General features: G+C 34.9%; 1 protein-coding gene across 6 annotated transcripts in view; it reads left to right on the plus strand.

Annotated features, from left to right (window-relative positions):
* Positions 1–19,657, plus strand: part of Pax (Paxillin) — a 266,633-nt gene that overhangs the window by 166,587 nt on the left and 80,389 nt on the right. For all 6 annotated transcript variants that reach the window (XM_069846900.1, XM_069846899.1, XM_069846901.1 and 3 more), the window contains one exon: positions 4,080–4,279. In XM_069846900.1, coding sequence (XP_069703001.1) covers positions 4,080–4,279 — 200 coding nt within the window. The remainder of the gene's footprint in view (positions 1–4,079; positions 4,280–19,657) is intronic.

A 19,657-nucleotide genomic window follows, 5' to 3' on the forward strand; every position in this document is an offset into this window, starting at 1 on the left:
GATTCAGTATGTCCAGTGCTGGAGTAACAGCAGTAGCAAATGTAACATGCTGTGGACCCCGCGTTTTCGAAGGCCCTAAATAGGAAATAAAAAGTTAGTAAACAAATCTAAAATGTGTAAATGCTTGTAAGCTATCTGTTGAATACATGTTCCAATAAGAGAAAAGAGTGGTAAACAGAGGTATTACTCTTAGAATCTGTAATTTTAAAAGAGAGTAACTTTAAATAGTTATAAAATCTTGCATAAAGAAAAAACAAAATGATTTGCTTTCCACCGTCAGCAGTGATGGCAAGTCGAGGGAAATTTCCCGTTTCGGAGAAATTTTAAAAGAAAGGGAAAAGAGAAATGTTTACCATTTTGCCTAAAATGCGGGAAAAATTTATTAGTTTAGAAGAAAGCAAATAATTATACATATGTGGCAAAATAAAAAGAAATTAAGTCCAAAAACAGATACCTTAATTGTGTGAAAATTTTATAGGCCTATACCAGCTGTATAAAAAAGTGACATGTTTGAATGTTACCCACAAAATATTACTTTAAACTAGATTTTATTGAGATTTGAGTGTCAAGAACTGTTAAACAAGTTGAATAATAGTGAAAAAGACATTTCTACAGCATTTTTATCAAAATGTGAAAATGTCTATAAAACGGTAGTGTGAGATCTTTAGTTGTTTCACCGTTATAACTTAGATGAAGAAACATCCTACTGTTAGTGGTATATCTGCTTCATGACTGGATCAGCAGAGCAACGGATAGGGATATCTATATGTTGATTTCGTTGTTACCGATTTTGGCTCTCTTTGTTATTGGTTTTTTTTTACCAGTTTAAGAGTATATGTACGTGAACGACTACAAATATTATCAGAAATTGCAGGCTCTAAATTTCTAAAATGTTATAATAAAATGAACTCACAATTAGACAAAAATTACAAGCTACCACAACAAGACTTATTAGAACTTAAATATCTGATAAAAGTATAAAAAAAGGTTACTAATAATACTTTTCAAACCACTTATATCAAAGTATGGAAAAAAAAAAAAACAAAAGAAAAAAAATTCTGTAGTTACATCATTTGGTAACCATAACATTATTATGGTCTCTGTGACATCTTTAATATTTTTTCCTGCATGTAATAAACACTTATTTTTGAAAAGTAGACTACTCTCAGACATGTAGCCTTGTTTTTTTAATACAATTAATTTTTTTATTTCTCCTATATAAAAATATTAAAATTTACATAATGTTTTGTAACCTAATTTTTCTGTTTTCAAAGAAATGGGTATTATTGTAGTCTACCTTTCGCATAAATTCATGTTAAATCAGTATACAAAATTTCAGAATTCTCTCTCTCTAATGGTTGTGGAGTTATGAAATAATATATGTGATAATTTTCAAATTTTGGAAAATTTAATTTAAAGTAAAAAGTGAATTCTAAAAAAATATTATTAGTAACTTTTTATACTTTTATCAGATATTTAAGTTCTAATAAGTCTTGTTGTGGTACCTTGTAATTTTTGTCCAATTGTGAGTTCATTTCCTTATAAAAAAAAATTTGAAATTTAGAGCCTGCATTTTCTGATAATATTTGTGGTTGTTCACGTACATATTCCCTTAAAGCTGAGGTGAAATTTGCTTTCCTAAAGGGAATTTAAAGGAAGAAATGTGGTAATTTTGCCAAAAGGACCGGCGTCGCGGCGTCGGTCTGTGAAATATGTCCGTGCACGTCAGTGCAGCATGGATGGACATTATTATTATTATTATTATTATTATTATTATTATTATTATTATTATTATTATTATTCGTAGACGGATTGGAATTATCATCCCCTGTAAAACGATGTGTCTAAAGTTAGAAGCTGCAATTTGAAGTTCAGAAGTGGGGGTTGGGGAATTGATGGGATGCAACAGAAAATTCAGCCAGCTTCTCTCTCAAAAATAAAATCGATGAGTTTTCCCTCAAAATCATATCCCCTGCACATCTAAAATTATTCAAGGTGGAAAGTTATGAAATGAACACGCGGAGTAGGCCTGCCAAATCTATAAGTGGCAGGCATGGTAACAAATCATGCTCCGACAAAATTGCTAGAACTCTGTTCCCAGAATTCTTTTGGCGACTTTAAGATGCTGCAGTGCGAGGAGCGCAAGCAGATAGCCACCCTCCTAAAGTTCACGTGTGCTATCAAGTGTGTGTGCTCCATTCATAAACCTGACATATCGCACCATGTCAATATCTGAGGAAGGAATGCGCTTGCAGACAATCTTTGTAAGTGGATCCGTTTGCTCGACACACAGCCAGGCCTGCCTGTCTTTCGTGGAAATTCCCTGTTGATTGTGACGTCCTCAAAGAAAAGTGAGTCACGTCCGCTTGAAACTGTTGGAGGAAAGTTAGACATAGAAATTGTCTGCGAACAGGTTTCATCTTCAAATACCTTACCGGTGAATCACTAAGGGCGTTGGTAAGTTTGTCTCTTTGAGACTGAAATAACATTTCTATAAATGTATCTACATATCATCATCATCATCATCATCATCATCATCATCATCCTTCATGCATTAGGAAATTGATTCCTGTATTGATTGATTGATTATTATTATTATTATTATTATTATTATTATTATTATTATTATTATTATTATTATTCCTTCGAAGAGGTTGAAAAATTTAAATATCTTGGAGCAACAGTAACAAATATAAATGACACTCGGGAGGAAATTATACGCAGAATAAATATGGGAAATTTCTGCTATTATTCGGTTGAGAAGGTTTTGTCATCTAGTCTTCTGTCAAAAAATCTGAAAGTTAGAATTTACAAAATAAGTTATATTATCAGTTGTTCTGTATAGTTGTGAAACTTGAGGTCTCACTTTGAGAGAGGAACAGAGATTAAGGGTGTTTGAGAATAAGGTTCTTAGGAAAATATTTGGGGCTAAGAGGGATGAAATTACAGGAGAATGGAGAAAGTTACACAACGCAGAACTACACGCATGTTTTCTTCACCTGACATAATTAGGAACATTAAATCCAGACGTTTGAGATGAGCAGGGGATGTAGCACGTATGGGCGAATCCAGAAATGCATATGGAGTGTTAGTTGGGAGACCGGAGGGAAAAATACCTTTGGGGAGACCGAGATGTAGATGGGAGGATAATATTAAAATTTGTTTTTGAGGGAGGTGGGATATGATGGTAGAGACTGGATTAATCTTGCACAGGATAGGGACCGATGAGGGGCTTATATGAGGGCGGCAGTGAACCTGCGGGTTTCTTAAAAGCCATTTGTAAGTAAGTATTATTATTATTATTATTATTATTATTAGTATTATTATTATTATTATTATTATTATTATTAGTATTATTATACCGTTATAAACACTAGAACTTTTAAGGTAGCGTATTTTACTCGTATGTTTCGTGATAAATTTTCACTTCAATACTGCAATTGGGTTCAAGACTCGCTAGATTTGTAACCAGAAATGTAGTCATATTATATGTATGTGTGTATACACGATAGGTATAAGTATGTATGTATGTAAAGGAAGGAAGAAAGAAAGAAAGGGAGAAATTAGAAGAGATAACTTATCTGTGTAGTTGCAACTTCTCTGACACATTTGTTTTGCGGGTAATAAACTGAAAGGCGTTTTGTTACTCATTTTTAGAGCATTGAAACTGACTTGAATAATTATTATTTGTGGCTTCTGTTATGTATACATTTTTATTAGTTAATATAGAGGAATAAATGATGATAAATTAATTTCTGTCCAGCACAATAAGCGTATCTTTTTTGTTCAGTGCACATCGTGTTATGAAGCAGAAACAGAAGGATGGAAGGGTTGCAAGAAAGATAAACGAAGGAAGTATAAAATAAGAAACGAAGAGTTGTAGAAACGATCGTTCTGTCTTTCTATTTGTATATTTCTCTCTCTGCAAGACTGGATATTCTGCGACATTGTCAACTGCGAGATATTGCGCAGATCCTGAGATATAAACATCTGGGCTCTAGTGTTGGTTAGTGTGTGCATAACTGACTGCTATTCCAGTCATTTCCCTTGAATTCACAGGCCTCGGTCTTGCTTTTCAGATGCACTTCTCGCGGATCTGCAGAACACGATATCCCCTGGCAGTGGGGTGACGTCACCCGGTAGCGGTTCGGGTTCGGGATATGGGTCGCTGAACGGCACGCGAGGAAGAGATCCCGCGGGACTTGGAGGAGAGTACGGGACTACCAGGAGCGTCAGCACGGAGCGCTACGAGACCCACCACACACAGGTGCCTCTGTCGGTAAGTACCACAGGACCAGCTCTGTTCTTGTTATTTTAAACTCCTCTCCTGATTCAGTTTGGCTTATCAAAGATACAGAAATTCATTTCTTGACAGATCCTGTGATAATTTTAAGATAGCAATTCTATGAAATAGGCAGTCGCGGTTAGTGGTACAATTTATAGATACATAGGTGGTCAGGCAATACAGGGATTTTTTTTCGGGTACTCCGTTTCCCCTTCGGCATATCATATCATCATCATCATCCGAGTGTAATGAGACCCACCCACCTGTGGTGCATTTCGAATAGTACCGGAAGAACTAAGCTATCGGTCATCAGCACAGTGCACCCTCGGGCTAGCGTCTCTTACCCGCGGATAAGAGGTGCACTAGAGTTCATCCGTGGCTGCTGGCGGTTATTCTTTCTCCCTCTCCCTTCTGCATGGGCGTTCATATTCCTATACATTCCTTACCCGTTACCCATTTCAGCGAGTGCTGACGACCACTGAACTAAGTGGTTTACGGTTTTCGGTATTAGTGACATCTGTGAGACACGTTCGTAGACTAGAGACAATAAAAAGATACGGTTCCTGCCATTGCGCAGCATTTATATATACACTACCGGTCAAAGTTTTCGATCATTTATGAAAACAACTACTGCATATACTTTATTTCAGTGTACAAACACAGGGAAAACTAAATAGACCAACAAAATAAATATTTTCTCTCTCTAGCATTATGATATGATAGAATATTCAAAACGAAATCCCTGTTTTAACCACAAATCCATAATTGTGATAGATGATCGAAAACTTATACATACACACACGCACACACACACACACACACACACAGTGCTATTTTCTGGCGGAACGTTTCGGCACCTTTTTTTGTGGTACTTTTCATCACGGAGCCAATAAATGTGTTAATAATTATATTTTTAACATAATCTTTCTTTGAACTCTGCTTAGGTCTTGGAACTCTTAAAGTTGAACGGAAAGGAGGTTAAAAACGACAGAATTCTTTATATATATATCCCGAAAAAGGCTTCTGGTCCATGCAACATAAATTTAACCCCAAACAGAAAGAAAAGGAATGAAATGTGAAGCAATGGGTTCCTTTTGCAATGACATTATGAAAAAAAAAAGTAACCATGTATTTTTTTTTTATTTTATTGAGTTATTTTGCGACGCTGTATCAACATCTAGGTTATTTAGCGTCTGAATGAAATGAAGGTGATAATGCCGGTGAAATGAGTCCGGGGTCCAGCACCGAAAGTTACCCAGCATTTGCTCGTATTGGGTTGAGGGAAAACCCCGGAAAAACCTCAACCAGGTAACTTGCCCCGACCGGGATTCGAACTCGGGCCACCTGGTTTCGCGGCCAGACGCGCTGACCGTTACTCCACAGGTGTGGACGTAACTATGTACAGGAACAGCAGTTATCAAAGTCATATTAGAAATTGATATACCAAATAATATTGTACATTATGTTAAACAGCTTCATTGAAAACAATGACTTTCTGGTTCAAATTGAAAATGTTCATGATAGTGTCTTCTTTCACTGAAACCGTTGGTAAGGTCGAAAACCTCTCTTCTCCCATGATATTTATAGTTTGTTCAATGCGTAATGCTGGAGTGGCTTTTTGTAAAATTTTAATTTCCAACCTCTCTTCCGCTGAGTCTAAATACACATCACGAACAGCAACAACAAAACTTACTTCACACCGCCACAAATATTGTAAACGGGCTGTCACCAGAATTCGCAATATATAACATCTGTTCTTGAACGGGTGACTACGTCTTTCGGATTCCCAATGAGGTATCTCGATCCTCTCATAAACCACACGTTATGAGTATTTGTGAAGTAAATAGCTATTACGTGTGGATTACTTTCGTCTTTTCGGTGGCAGAGCAATTGCCACACCACTCGCTGTACTAAACGCAAGTACGTTGTGTTGCTGTTGATTGCGGAAAGATTAGACGAAATTATTCGACGTAATTTGGGAGATGTAATAATTCAGTCTTGATTCAGTTAAAGAGTTAGGTACAGCTTACAGCAGTAAAAGTTTTGGAAATATTCAACATTTTTTTCCTCCATTATTGTATCTTGTACAGTAATAAAATCGGTATGTGTAAAACACTGTACTTCTGCTATATGAAAAAAATATATATTTTTACGATTTAAAAAAAAATTTATATATTTTTTTTCAAAATTCAAAATGATGATAGTTCACTGTGCAGTGACGAAGCGTTCCCCTCATAACTCAAACTTGTTAACTTTTTCACATTCTCTCTTTTATTTTATGACTGAAATATCATGCTCTTTCAACTACATTCCTTAATAAATAATATTTTTTTATTGTGTTAGAAGGAAATACTGATATCTGACCATTTTTTAAAACGAATTTATTTTTTGTCAGACAATTATCAAAGGTAGAGAAGTGATCTTGCATCATATTGTAGATATGACATGCATAAATACACACAAATGTTGGATACTTTTTAATTATGTGGGAAACGCTTCATCACTGCACAGTGAAGTGAATTTTGAAAAAAAATATATATATATATTTTTTTTTTAAATCGTAAAATATATATATATATATATATATATATATATATATATATATATATATTGTATAGCAGAAGGACAGTGTTTTACACATACTAATTTTTATTATTATACAAGATACAGTATTGGAGGGAAAAAAGTTGAATATTTCCAAAATTTTACTGCTCTAAGCTGTACCTAGCCCCTTAAAGTGATATAATAAAGGTGGTGGTAAAAGCGGTACACCCCTATCAGAAATCGTCACTGTAAGCAGGTCTCGTTTTCTTAGAGTTTCTGTGTCATTCTCGTTTAGCCATACCATCTTGCCATCGTCTTTCAAAATCCTGTGATCGAAAAGGAACGTCAAATAAGGAATTTCAATGTTTTTCTTTTCGAAATAACCGTAGCTCAATCTCGGCAAAGAGATTGGGGTTCTAGTGTAATCTAGTCCTGTAAGGAGGACGAAGAGCAGTATGAGCTGGGAAGGAATGCGCATTAAAAGTCTTGACCTGTATGCACAGTGGGCGGTAGAGGACGATAGAGCTGCGAACCATCTCGGAGTTATCGGTGGAAGGCTAAGTGGGTCGACCTTGTTCTGCTTGGGTTTGAACCTTGAATTGTCAGTGAAACGTGCGCTATTTACACAGTTACACGGTCGTAGTTATTACGAGGCAAGCGACACCAAACATGCCGACCCTCGCTGTAAATTTGTGCTGCATGTCGACATGCCATGGACTTAGCTTTGCTTTGTCCGTATGTATTGCATTCTTCAGGATTATAATAAAAATTCAAATTCAAATTTATTTACAATTTACATTTGAAATGAATACATACTGTATGTATGGATACCCGAAATGAGCATATGCTCGTGCTCGGGTACAGTCCAGTAGTCTACATAAATTTTACAGGGATCAAATAATAATGCTGATGATTGAAATAATAGTAACAATAATAATAATAATAATAATAATAATAATAATAATAATAATAATAATAATAATATCAAATCTAGTCTTTCAGGTGAAGCTCCCTGTAAAGCAGATTTGAATAATTTCAAGGGAAAAATTGTTCCGGGGCCGGGTATCGATCCCGGGACCTCTGGTTGAACGTACCAACGCTCTCCCAACTGAGCTACCCGGGAACTCCACCCGACACCGTCTCAACTTTTTTCCTTTTATATCCACACAACTCGCGTGGGCTGACGAAACGCCAGAGACCACATCGAGTGCACACAAACTGTGTGACTTGGAATTGTGGTTTTCTGTTAACGTACACAGTGAAAAAAGTTGAGACGGTGTCGGGTGGAGTTCCCGGGTAGCTCAGTTGGGAGAGCGCTGGTACGTTCAACCAGAGGTCCCGGGATCGATACCCGGCCCCGGAACAATTTTTCCCTTGAAATTATTCAAATAATAATAGCATAATCGTGACAGAAATGATACAAAGATTGTAATACAAAATAATTCATTAATAATAATAATAATAATAATAATAATAATAATAATAATAATAATAATAATAATAGTGATAAAACAAAAATATTTACAATAATAAAATAAATAGTAAGACGGATAAAATCTATACTAATAATAAATCTGTAGCCAAAATTTTTCTGGTAATTTTCGATTTTCCAAAAATAATTGCTGTTAACATGTATAATTAACCATCCTCAAACCGAAAATCGCTTTTTTGAAATTTTTGTTTGTATGTCTGTCTGTCTGTCAGTCTGTCTGTCTGTATGTTTGTTACCTTTTCACGCGATAATGGTTAAGTTCGTTGTAACTTAGATTTTAAGCTATATGGGATTCAAAATACTTTATTTAAAAGGGGGGTTATAAGTGGGCCTGAATTAAATGAATCGAAATATCTCTCTTATTATTGATTCTCATGAAAAATATTACATAACAAACGTTTCTTTAAAACTAATTTTCGATAAGTTTTATTCTATATCAAATTTTGATAGGACTGATATTTAATTAGATAAATGAGTTTTAAAATTACAATAACAACGCCATCTAAGGCGCTGTACTGAAATAAAAACAAATGACTTCGTCTATAAACAACAACAATCGAAAGCTATTAAACATAGCCTAAGAGAATGTTTCTGTGTTTGTATGAAGTAATATCGGAGGCTAATTAATTGTTTAATTATTATTTCACCATTAGAAAGTGTAGTTTCTCTAGATGGACATAATTCTACAATGTTATTACACTAACTTCTGAAACATATTGCAAGTAATATAAAGTATAGCCTACACATTAAAACTAAATGATATGTCAATCTTAATTAAACTATGGTTGCATGTAATAACAATTAAGAAACATGTTAAAGGAATTGTCATTGCACCAAATGATTGCTCTCTGGACCAAAATGATCGCTTTTTAATTATTTAAATACAATTTAAATTAAGTAACATATTAAACGATTTATCCCTATCAAACACGAATGTTCCCTGGATCAAACATCCTATGTTAATTATGAAATTACTTTATATTTATTTCTAACAGGTGCAGTGGAGCGCACGGGTACGGCTAGTAAAATATAAAACTACTAGCGAGAGTTAACACAGCTTAAATAAGCATATAATAACCGGAAAAAATGACAAACTCGAAAATCAACAGAAAAGTTTGTTGTATCGCAGACGACAGCAACCGCCGTAATGATATTGTGTTGTGAATTAATGGTAGTAAGGGGGAGCCGAAAGTCTACGTAACTGCCGTTCTCTTCGAATCTTCTCGTACAATCATGGGAAGTTAATGCTGCAAAAACAAAATGTCTACGAGTCAAACTGTTCATTATTACCAGGATAAATACAAATAATACTGAAATATATTAAGTTTCAGTTATAGATCTCCCCTTTTGTGCAAGAGGTATTATATCAAAATATTTTATGAATGGCGGGGAAAATATAAATTTCAAGAACTCTCTAGTAACAAAAGATAGTGACAAGTACAATCAAGTGTATCTGTGGCGATGCTAAGAAATCATATATTGCAGATATACACTGTTATTAATTAAGAAAATGATCTATTTGTATTTGTTACAATGTTTTATGTTATAGGTTACATGCATCAGATAAATACAATAAAAATTAGTACCATATAATGCTAGTAACACTTAAAAAATAATAATACAATTTATCAAATATCATACAAACATTTTCACTTTATTTTTAAACTTAAGAATGTGTTAGGTCTGGATTATTTTTCAATACTGAATTGTGTAGTCTTGGTCCATAATTCCTACTGTGTCTTAATCCAGCTGTAGTGTGGAAAAAGTTTTTGTTTTATATGAAGACGATTGAATTGTAAAGGATCTTGTGTTTCTCAACTGTGTGTTGAAGTATGATTTTTCTGACGTTTCGGTGCCGATCACTGATCCCATCCTCAGGCTAGTATTGCCGAAGAATTTAAAAATGCTTCCCACTAATGGATGAGTACGTTATGCTTCGCTGATTCAAACAACTGATTATGCACAAAGCTACACTTGGGATAGAATCTTTAAACAACTCAAAAATAATATTATTTGCTGCATCGTAACATTTTCTCTTATTTCGACATACAGTGAGAAAATAACTAGAAACATAACCGTGGAAAATTTACCGGACCTTCTGAGTATGATGAAATTGTCATATTGTGCCTTCCTTGTTTAACTTTATTATGTAACGATGCTATCAACTACGAGGTTATTTAGCCTTATGGTTGGGAAAAACCTCGGAAAATACCCAACCAGGTAATTAGTCCAAGCGGGAATCGAGTCGCGCTTGAGCGTAACTCCGGATCGGCAGGCAAGCGCCTTAGCCAACTGAGCTACGCCTTCCCTGTTCATGAAGGTTGAATTTGTATATCGAACTTCAGTAATTGGCGCAAGCGGGCCACTACGTAAAAGAAAGAATGCGTACGTATTTTTAGTAGTACTAGCCTAAATCGTAACAAATAAGTCATAGAGGACGACGAAGATACGGTTGCCAAAAACCTATAGCGCAATTGAAAACTTTTAATGTTGTGCAATGCTTTATGAATGCGATGTTTAGAATATTGTATTAGCATTATTGAATTTCGTTTTGTCACTTTTCATTGGTCTCCATGCTATTAGTAAAATAAACTCCAGTGTGATTTGAAGAGTTTATTTATTCATTCATTTATTTGCTCGCTAATGTATTTGTTTCTTTAGTTATTTAATTTATTTGCTTATTTTGTCTTTTCATTTTTCACTTTTAAAGTTCTAGTATCGAGTATCAAATCTATAAAACAACGATATGGAGTGTTGGAAAGCTGTACAATCAACTCATTTCTCGTCTCACATCTGACAGTTATTTTGTCGGATTTCCTATTTGCTGTTTTCGTATAATACTGAGCATAAAATTTTAAATCAGTTTCTGAAACGTTTAAGGGAAGACTCCACTGAAAATCATGAACATTTTTCCAAATTTTTTTTTGGCTATTTCAGTTATTCAGAATTTATATTTCCATACCCCAAATGTATTCAGCTCAATTCTGATTACAAATACTCGTAATGTTGCTAGTTTATTTTATTAATATTTGTCTTAAGAAAAATATTAATAAAATAAACTAGCAACATTTCTCATAAAATAAATGCATAGAAACATGCAGCTACCTCATAAATACTTGCAGTAAAAATTTCATCCGGATTGATTAATATTTGGCATAAGAAAGTTGGTGTTGAATCAACAAAGATGAATACAGAAAAATAGATTTGAAAATAAAATGAATATTTATGTAAATTAATATTCTCCTCCGCTACATTCATCTAGTAACTTCAGGGAGCCAACAAAAAGTTACTAGATTTGTAATCAGAAATTTTAAAAAAGAATTCTTCGATGAAAAACAATTTTGACAGCTCTTTAAATTCCACGCCCCCTTCCAGCCTTAATTTAAAAAGTGTAAACATACGAGTATTTGTAATCAGAATTGAGCTGAATCCATTTGGGGTATGAAAATATAAATTCTGAATAAGTGAAATAGCTAAAAAAAATTTGGAAAAATTTTCATGATTTTCAGTGGAGTCTTCCCTTAACACGCATTGCTGCTATAAAATGTGTAATAAAAAAGCTAAAGGTATCCCCGTAATATGCCATGAAGGCACTTGGGGGGGGGGGGCATGAAGGTAGAGCCCCATGACCTCGGCACTAGAATGAGGTGGTGTGGTCGGCAACACGCTCTGACAGCCTTTACCCCCGGGAAAGACCCGGTACTCAATTTCATAGGAGTCTGAGTGAACCTTGGGACCGTTCTGAAAGTTTGGCAACGAGACAAAATCCTGTCACCACCTGGGATCGAACCCCGGACATTCCAGTCCGTAGCCAGCTGCTGTGTAATGATTGAAATAAAACAATAGTCCTGTCTCATTCTGATTTACAGTAGATCTTTGACAAGCGGAGTTTTGTTACACGTTTATGCTCGACTGTAGTCTGCCAGGACATTTTTGAACACGGAGAAGCTAGTTTTCGTGGGTTACTTGCTAAAGGTTTCTTTTTAAGCATTATCATTTTTAAGTTAAATAAAAATAAACACTTCTCTCTCATTTGAGTAGAAAATTAACTTGTTTTACGAACTGAATGCCAGTGTTTCTTCATTTTCTGTGTTAGCATTTCCGTATAGATACAAAATCGAGTTCCAACAATAAAATATGTGCTGGGAGATCTTTGATATTTTATTATGGTCGCTACATTTCATGTTGTGCCAGAGTTCTAATTCAAGGATCGCTTGGACCGATTACCTGGTTGGGGTTTTTTTCCGAGGTTTTTTCCTTCTGTAATACGAATGTCAGGCTATTCATATGTGGAATGTCACTGACTCAGAGATGGCATGTCATCCAATGATACAAAATACAATTTTTGTCTTTAAGTATCAGTTACTTCAATTATCTGGGTTGTGAAATATCTTATCAAAATGAAAAAGATGTGAACAAGAAAATGACCAAATTTACACAAATTCTAGGAATAATAAACAGTACGTTAAAAGCTAAATTAGTACAAAAATCTAAAACATTAAAGAAAAAAAAGACATGAACAGAATCAAAGCAACAGAAATGAAATTTTTCAGGAGGGCAGCAGGATATACTCTTTTAGACCGAAAAAGGAATGAAGAAATTTTAGAACAATTAGAGGTAGAGTCAGTAGAAGAAAAAATCAGCAGATACAAATTCAATTGGCTAGATCATGTAAGAAGAATGAAAAATTCAAGAATCCCAAAAATTATGATGCAGTATAAACCTAGAGGACATGGTCGACAAGGAAGACCTTTTAGAAGACTGCTAGATGGGGCCGAAACAGGTCTACAGAGGCCTAATTCGTGAAGGATGATGATGATGATGATGATGATGATGATGATGATGATGAAGTATCAGTTATGCATTTATTTTTAGTATATAGCACTTGTATTACGTAATGATAGCCGTCAGTGGGTCAACAATTGAAGTGAGATTTTGAAACAAAATTTACATATTGTATATGTGTGTAGCCATGTTCAGGATTCAGCGAGGGAGTAATATTTCTCTTCTTGCTTTCCAATAGTTATTAAAATAACATAATATCAAGTTTTGTATATAATAACATAATATTAAGTTTTGTATATATAGGGTGAACAGTAAGTAATGTCATTTATTTCAAGGAGTTGCTCTTTGAGATATTTCAGACGGAAAAGTTTAATACAGTTTTGATGGTTATTAAAGGAGAAAAATTCGCTCCGGCGCCGGGGATCGAACCCGGGTTCTTGGTTCTACGTTTCTACTTGGTACGGCGCCGGAGCGAATTTTTCTGCTCTAATAATCATCGTTACCATAGCAGATATATTCTGTAGGACCAAAAAATAATAATCTTTACGTAGGTTAATACAGTTTTGCTCGTTTTTGCTTTCTTTTCGAGATAAAAATTGTTTTATATGAATCATTTCATAGCGTGTTTTGGAAAAGCCATTGATTGAATTCCCAATATGCTCAGCCAATTTAAGAGAGCAGTTTATTATGAGATTATGACAATAAATGATTGAAAGAATTTTAGTTTTGTCCTTTAAATTTGCAAAAATTTGATTCGAACAAATGTAACTTATCGTTCTGAAAGGGAATTTCACAATGTTGCATTTTGTTCGGATACATTTCTGCACATTTAAAGGACAAAACTAAAATTCTTTCAGTTATTTACCATCTTAATACACTGCTCTCTTACATTGATTGAGCATATTTGGAATTCAGTCAATGGCTTTTCCAAAACACGCTATAAAATGTTTCATATAAAAGAATTTTTATCTCGAAAAGGAAGCAAAAACGAACAAAATTGTATTAAATTTTTTTGTTTGAAATATTTCAAAGAATAACCCCTGAAATTAATGACTTACTTACGGCTCATCCTGTACATTTGCCATGCTCGGCATAAAATCTTGTATTTTGAAGCATAGCAACATCTTGGTAAATTGCTCATTTTATCGGCTGAACTACCGAAGACGAGTTCAACAGTTTCACAGGATTCCGCGGTGTGGCAGCACGAGTATCAGTACGCGCGTGGATATTCTCGGCTATAAGTACTGTACATACTTTATATGTGATCTTGGGTGATTTCCAATTCGTGGGGAGGCATGTAAACACACTACACACTACTACCATCTAGAAGTTTTGTTAGATAACTTAAGTAGTGCCCACAAGATGGCTCTTGTAGGTTTCTCGCGCGAAGGAACTATTCCATATGGGAGAGAGTTTCGCATTTGTTTTTGCTGGCAGATGTCTCCATCATGACCAAATTTACTCCAGCCAAGAGCAGGTGTAGCATGTTGTCTAACACTTATGTATCTTCTTGATCGAATGCAGTGCTGTTAAATTTTTCGGTGTCCATGTTACCACACATACATACCTAACACATTCGTGCTTTTACACTGAAATTCCTTTAATGTTATGATCGCTCGTTTTATAATGCAGTCCCTTCGGTTTGATTCAAACTCCCATTTTGCTCCGTTTTCATTCGATATGAATTTTAAATGTAATTCATGCTGCTGTGCTGCGCGAAGATGTAAGGCAGCGAAACTTGTTGCCCGATGAAATAGGTTTACTGTTACTTTGCTATAAGTACGTACGGATTTATTTGCGCGTGAGTAGAGTCACAGTCTAGTATATACTAGACTGTGGTAGAGTCATGGTCAATGGTGGAGAGGGATAGGAAGAAACTACATATTTCCGCATAATTATAGTACATGAAGCGTAGACTGAATATAATAATTTCTGGCAATGTAGGGGCGTGTGTAGGCAAATTAATTAACCATTTCAGTTTGAAGTTCATCATCATTATCATCATCATCATCATATTCCAGGCACGAAATTAGGCCATTGTTGGCCTGTTTCGGTTCCAGCTATACAGGATCCAATAGACGTTTCTGTGGACGTCCAGGTCGTCGTCGTCCTTGAGGGTGGTATTTTAGCATTTCTTGGGGTGTCCGCCCAGCTTCCATACGAGAAATGTGTTTAAGCCATCTGTTTCTGTATTCTGTAATTTTTTCTTCTAATGGTTCATGTTGAGTTCCTGCAGTATATCCTTGTTCCTCTTGTGGTCCAGAAGTGTGTAACCTGCAGTTCGTCGCAGATATTTCATTTCAGCTGCTCTTAATCTGCTGATATCTCTTTGTTTCAGAACCAAAATTTCGCTTCCATAGAGGAGAGTTGGTAGTGCAATGGTTTTATATAGCTTTATTCTGGAATGTTTCTGTACTAAACTTGGTTTTAGGGTATGGTTTAACAGTCCTAATATTTGTAAAAATTTGTTAATTTTTCTGCTTACATCATTCTCTCCTTCGTATGATATCTTACATCCTAAGTATGAAAAGGAATTTATCTGTTCTAAAATCACATTTTCAACAACAATTTTGCTTCGGATTGGATTTGTACCTTCAAAAGCCATTATTTTTTTTTTCTGGTGAAATCTTCATGCCATGTTCTTCTATGATTTTATTTAGTTTAAATATACCCATCTGTAAATTGCCTTCGGAGTTTGCAACTAATACTTGGTCGTCCGCGAAAAGAACTGTGTTTAGTCTTATGGAACTTGAAATTTGAATTCCTAATTTGTATTCCTCACGCCAAAGGCGTATTGTTTCATCAATTTGAAGTTAAAGACTGAAATATAAGAATTAGGCGTATATAAGCATGTCAATAAACTGATTATTCAGAAAATTGAAAAAAAATAGGAGCTATATAGTTCATATTCATTGTTTGCGAATTTAAATGAATTATTTAACCCAGCAAATATTGTATAGGTAAATGTTGATGTTAATGCTCTTACAGAAAGGATTAAAACAATGACTTACTTCAAGGATATAAAAAGTGCTGATTGCAGTGTAGCATTTGTTATTTTGAAAGAAATAGTTTTGAAACAATCATCCAACACTTTCAGTGTTAAAGCTGACGTGATTGAAGCATTACGAGCTGTCGTGTTAAATTATTGAGAATTTACATCTGCTGTGTACAAATGTGTCTGGAATCCTTGTGCATCTGTTGGCGCAGAAAGTTTTTTTCTCAGTGTATAATTTAAATGTTAGTGATCGTAATCACAGAATGAAAGACAATAATATAGTCACTTCTGCTATGATTTCATTCCACAAATAGAAACAGCTGATGTTACATAATACAAAATAATGTTTTTTTGTTGTTTTTTTTTCTCCCCCTTCAGTCTTAGGCTATAAAGTTATGTTGGATTTTAATATCTAGAATAAATTGTATTAAATCTTTTTTATCATTATTTTGACTTCTAATACGTAATATAGGGTTATTTCTTCACGTAAAAATCGCTTTTCGATTTATACGAAATTATTGCGATTATCTTACAACTAATTAGCGATAAAACGCGATTTTTTTTAGTTAAAATGCTAAATGCATTACATACATATTACAACTAAGTAAAATACTTGTCTAGTAGCTTCAATATGATATGATATGATATGATATGATATGATATGATATGATATGATATGATATGATATATGATATGATATGATATGATATGATATGAATTGATATGATATGATATGATATGATATGATATGATATGATATGATATGATATGATATGATATGATATGATATGATATGATATGATATGATATGATATGATATTTATGATATTTATGATATTTATTTGTCAGTCAACTTTACAATTTACAGTTATGGTGGACCTTCACATTTCTGTTTTTCGATCCACCATCCCTTTAATACATACAACTCTTTTCTATTAGTGTATTCTTTGCCGAGAATTTCTTGATTACTTTCTAATGTTCTGTTAAGACTGAATTGCTATATGTCCTTCCCTCTCTATCCTCTTCTATTCTCTCCCTCCTACCTAGACTGTCTCCCATTTCTCGCTCACCTATTAAATATTGCATATTCCTTCCTTAATAATTTGCGTTATTTATTTATTTTCTTCTCTACCCTCAAATCCTACCTACTCTTAATCATTGTTTTCCAGAGTAGCTTCAATATAATAGTCACTGTTAGAAAAAATTATTTTAATGAATAATTCTTCTAAAAATTTGCCCAATTCATGCAAGAACACAAAATCACTGCACTAAGTCTTCAGGTTTTATCCTTTTCAGTCTTCTTACTACGTTGCTGTTGTCTAAAATCTGAAGCACAGTCGGGTTTTGATGGCTATAAAGTCTTTCATGCTTCACTGCTACGTTTCTTATTTCTTCACAAAACGCGAAATGTAATATTTTGATAACGATTTTTTTTTTTCGAAATTAATACGGAATTCTGTGATCTCTAGCGCATGATTTAAGTTACTCGTCGCAGTTGATAAAGCATCGTAAAATAACCAATTAAAAAAAGTTACTCGTCGACTTCAACACACAGCAAGTAAAAAGCGAACAAGTAAGGCACGGGGCACGACCCACGCCGCCTTCTATTGTAGGCCTACACATAGGCACTCTAGAACTCAGCTAACCTGAAACCACTTGCCTCTCTCCCATCGGGCACTAAGTTTCGCTCCCTGATTATCACTACGAGAGTAAAAACAGTGCTCATGAAACTTGGAGTTCTTTATGCACTTGATTATGACTGTAAATCTCATGTGTATCTGAGAGGGAAGGAGGGTTCTTGAAATAATTTAACTTAGGTGCTTAGTTTACAGCGTTCACGTATGGGTGAATCCAGAAATCCGTATAGTTTGTTAGCTGAGATGTCTGAGGGGAAAAAGAGCTTTGATGAGGCCAAGACGTAGATGGGAGGATAATATTAAAATGGATTTGAGGGAGTTGGGATATGATGCTAGGGACTGAATTAATCTTGCTCAAGATAGGGACCGATGGTGGGCTTAAGTGAGGGATGCAATGAACCTTCGGGTTCTCTAAACGCCATTTGTAAGTAAGTTTGTGAGTTTACAGCGTTAGCAGAAAATGTATAAGCATCCTATAGGTTTCAGGACAATTCCCCCACAGTCATATATCCAAAGGTAACTCGTCCATCATTTTTGTTCATAGTTATTTCACCCATAGTTTTCGACTCACATAAATGTTGTCCATTATAATCATGTCAATTGAAATGTTCGAGTCCTCTGAAATTGTCAACAGATTTTAGTCCACTGACATTTGTTCAAAACGATAGGTCCACTAATATGTCCATTCTTCATCCACTTTTTAAAGCCCATTCACCACTCTTGGATAAAATGTGCGAGTTGGCTCAGACGGTAACGTTTGAGATTGGATTCTTGAGGTCCCGGGTTCAAATCCAGTGACCGACCAATCTGATTGGGGTTTTTCATGTTTTCCCTCGGTCACAAAAGGCAAACACCGGATTGGAAATTTATATAGCCTACAATGGTTCAACACCGCCTCGATCACCAATGTCATAAAACATTAATCAAAATCTAAACCGGTTACATGAAAACAAGCCATCTATAACACAATAGAAACAGTAACTCAACAATATTAAAAGCGGCCTACTTGTACACCCATAGATCCTAAACACGCGATATGGGCACAGAAGCGTGTATAAATAAATTTAAAAAATCAAGTAAATAAAATCTTTGCTTACAGGTTTTTCTTTCTTTATATGAGATAGCTACATAACAATAAACATTATGAAACAATGTGGCTGGAGATGGTTTCTATGGAAAACATCAATAAGCTCATTTTAGTTATGAAATTCTTTCCACATTGAATGCTACAAAACTTCCGATATATGAATCATCGGAGAGAATCGCTCAGCTAGCTGGTATCCCAGAGCATGCATTATCCGATTAAGAAGAGGTAACAGATTGAACCAACGACAAATTGGACAAATTATGACACGCACCAAATTTACGTTAATCTGAACTTGAATTATCAGTTACAGCTTAGCCATAAGAGCACGGGCGATGGGTAAGATCTGAGTTTATTGTTTAAGAAAATGTTAAATTTGCTGTTAGTGCATTTACGTTTCATAAGTGTGGAATATATTCATATAAAAACGCTGGAGTAAGTTTAGACTTTAGACCCATCAGCGCAATAAAGTTACAGTGCTCGTGTGGGAGAAGAGAGTTTCTACATACTACGTATTGAAATATCTTTGTAACTAAAAAAATACAGACTACAGAAAAATTCTATTGACAAGTTCGTCTGGTAATACAGATGAGTCCACACCTGTGGAGTAACGATTGGCGCGTCTGACCGCGAAACCAGGTGGTCCGGGTTCGAATCCCGGTTGGAACAAGTTACGTGGTTGAGGTTTTTTTCCGGTGTTTTCCCTCAACCCAATATGAGCCATTGCTGGGTAATTATCAGTGCTAGACCCCGGACTCATTTCACCGTCATTATCGCCTTCATTTCATTCAGACACTAAATAAAGATGTTGGTACAGCGTCGTAAAATAACCTAC

The sequence above is a fragment of the Periplaneta americana genome, chromosome 15, assembly GCF_040183065.1.
Source record: "Periplaneta americana isolate PAMFEO1 chromosome 15, P.americana_PAMFEO1_priV1, whole genome shotgun sequence".
NCBI classification, from domain to species: domain Eukaryota; kingdom Metazoa; phylum Arthropoda; class Insecta; order Blattodea; family Blattidae; genus Periplaneta; species Periplaneta americana.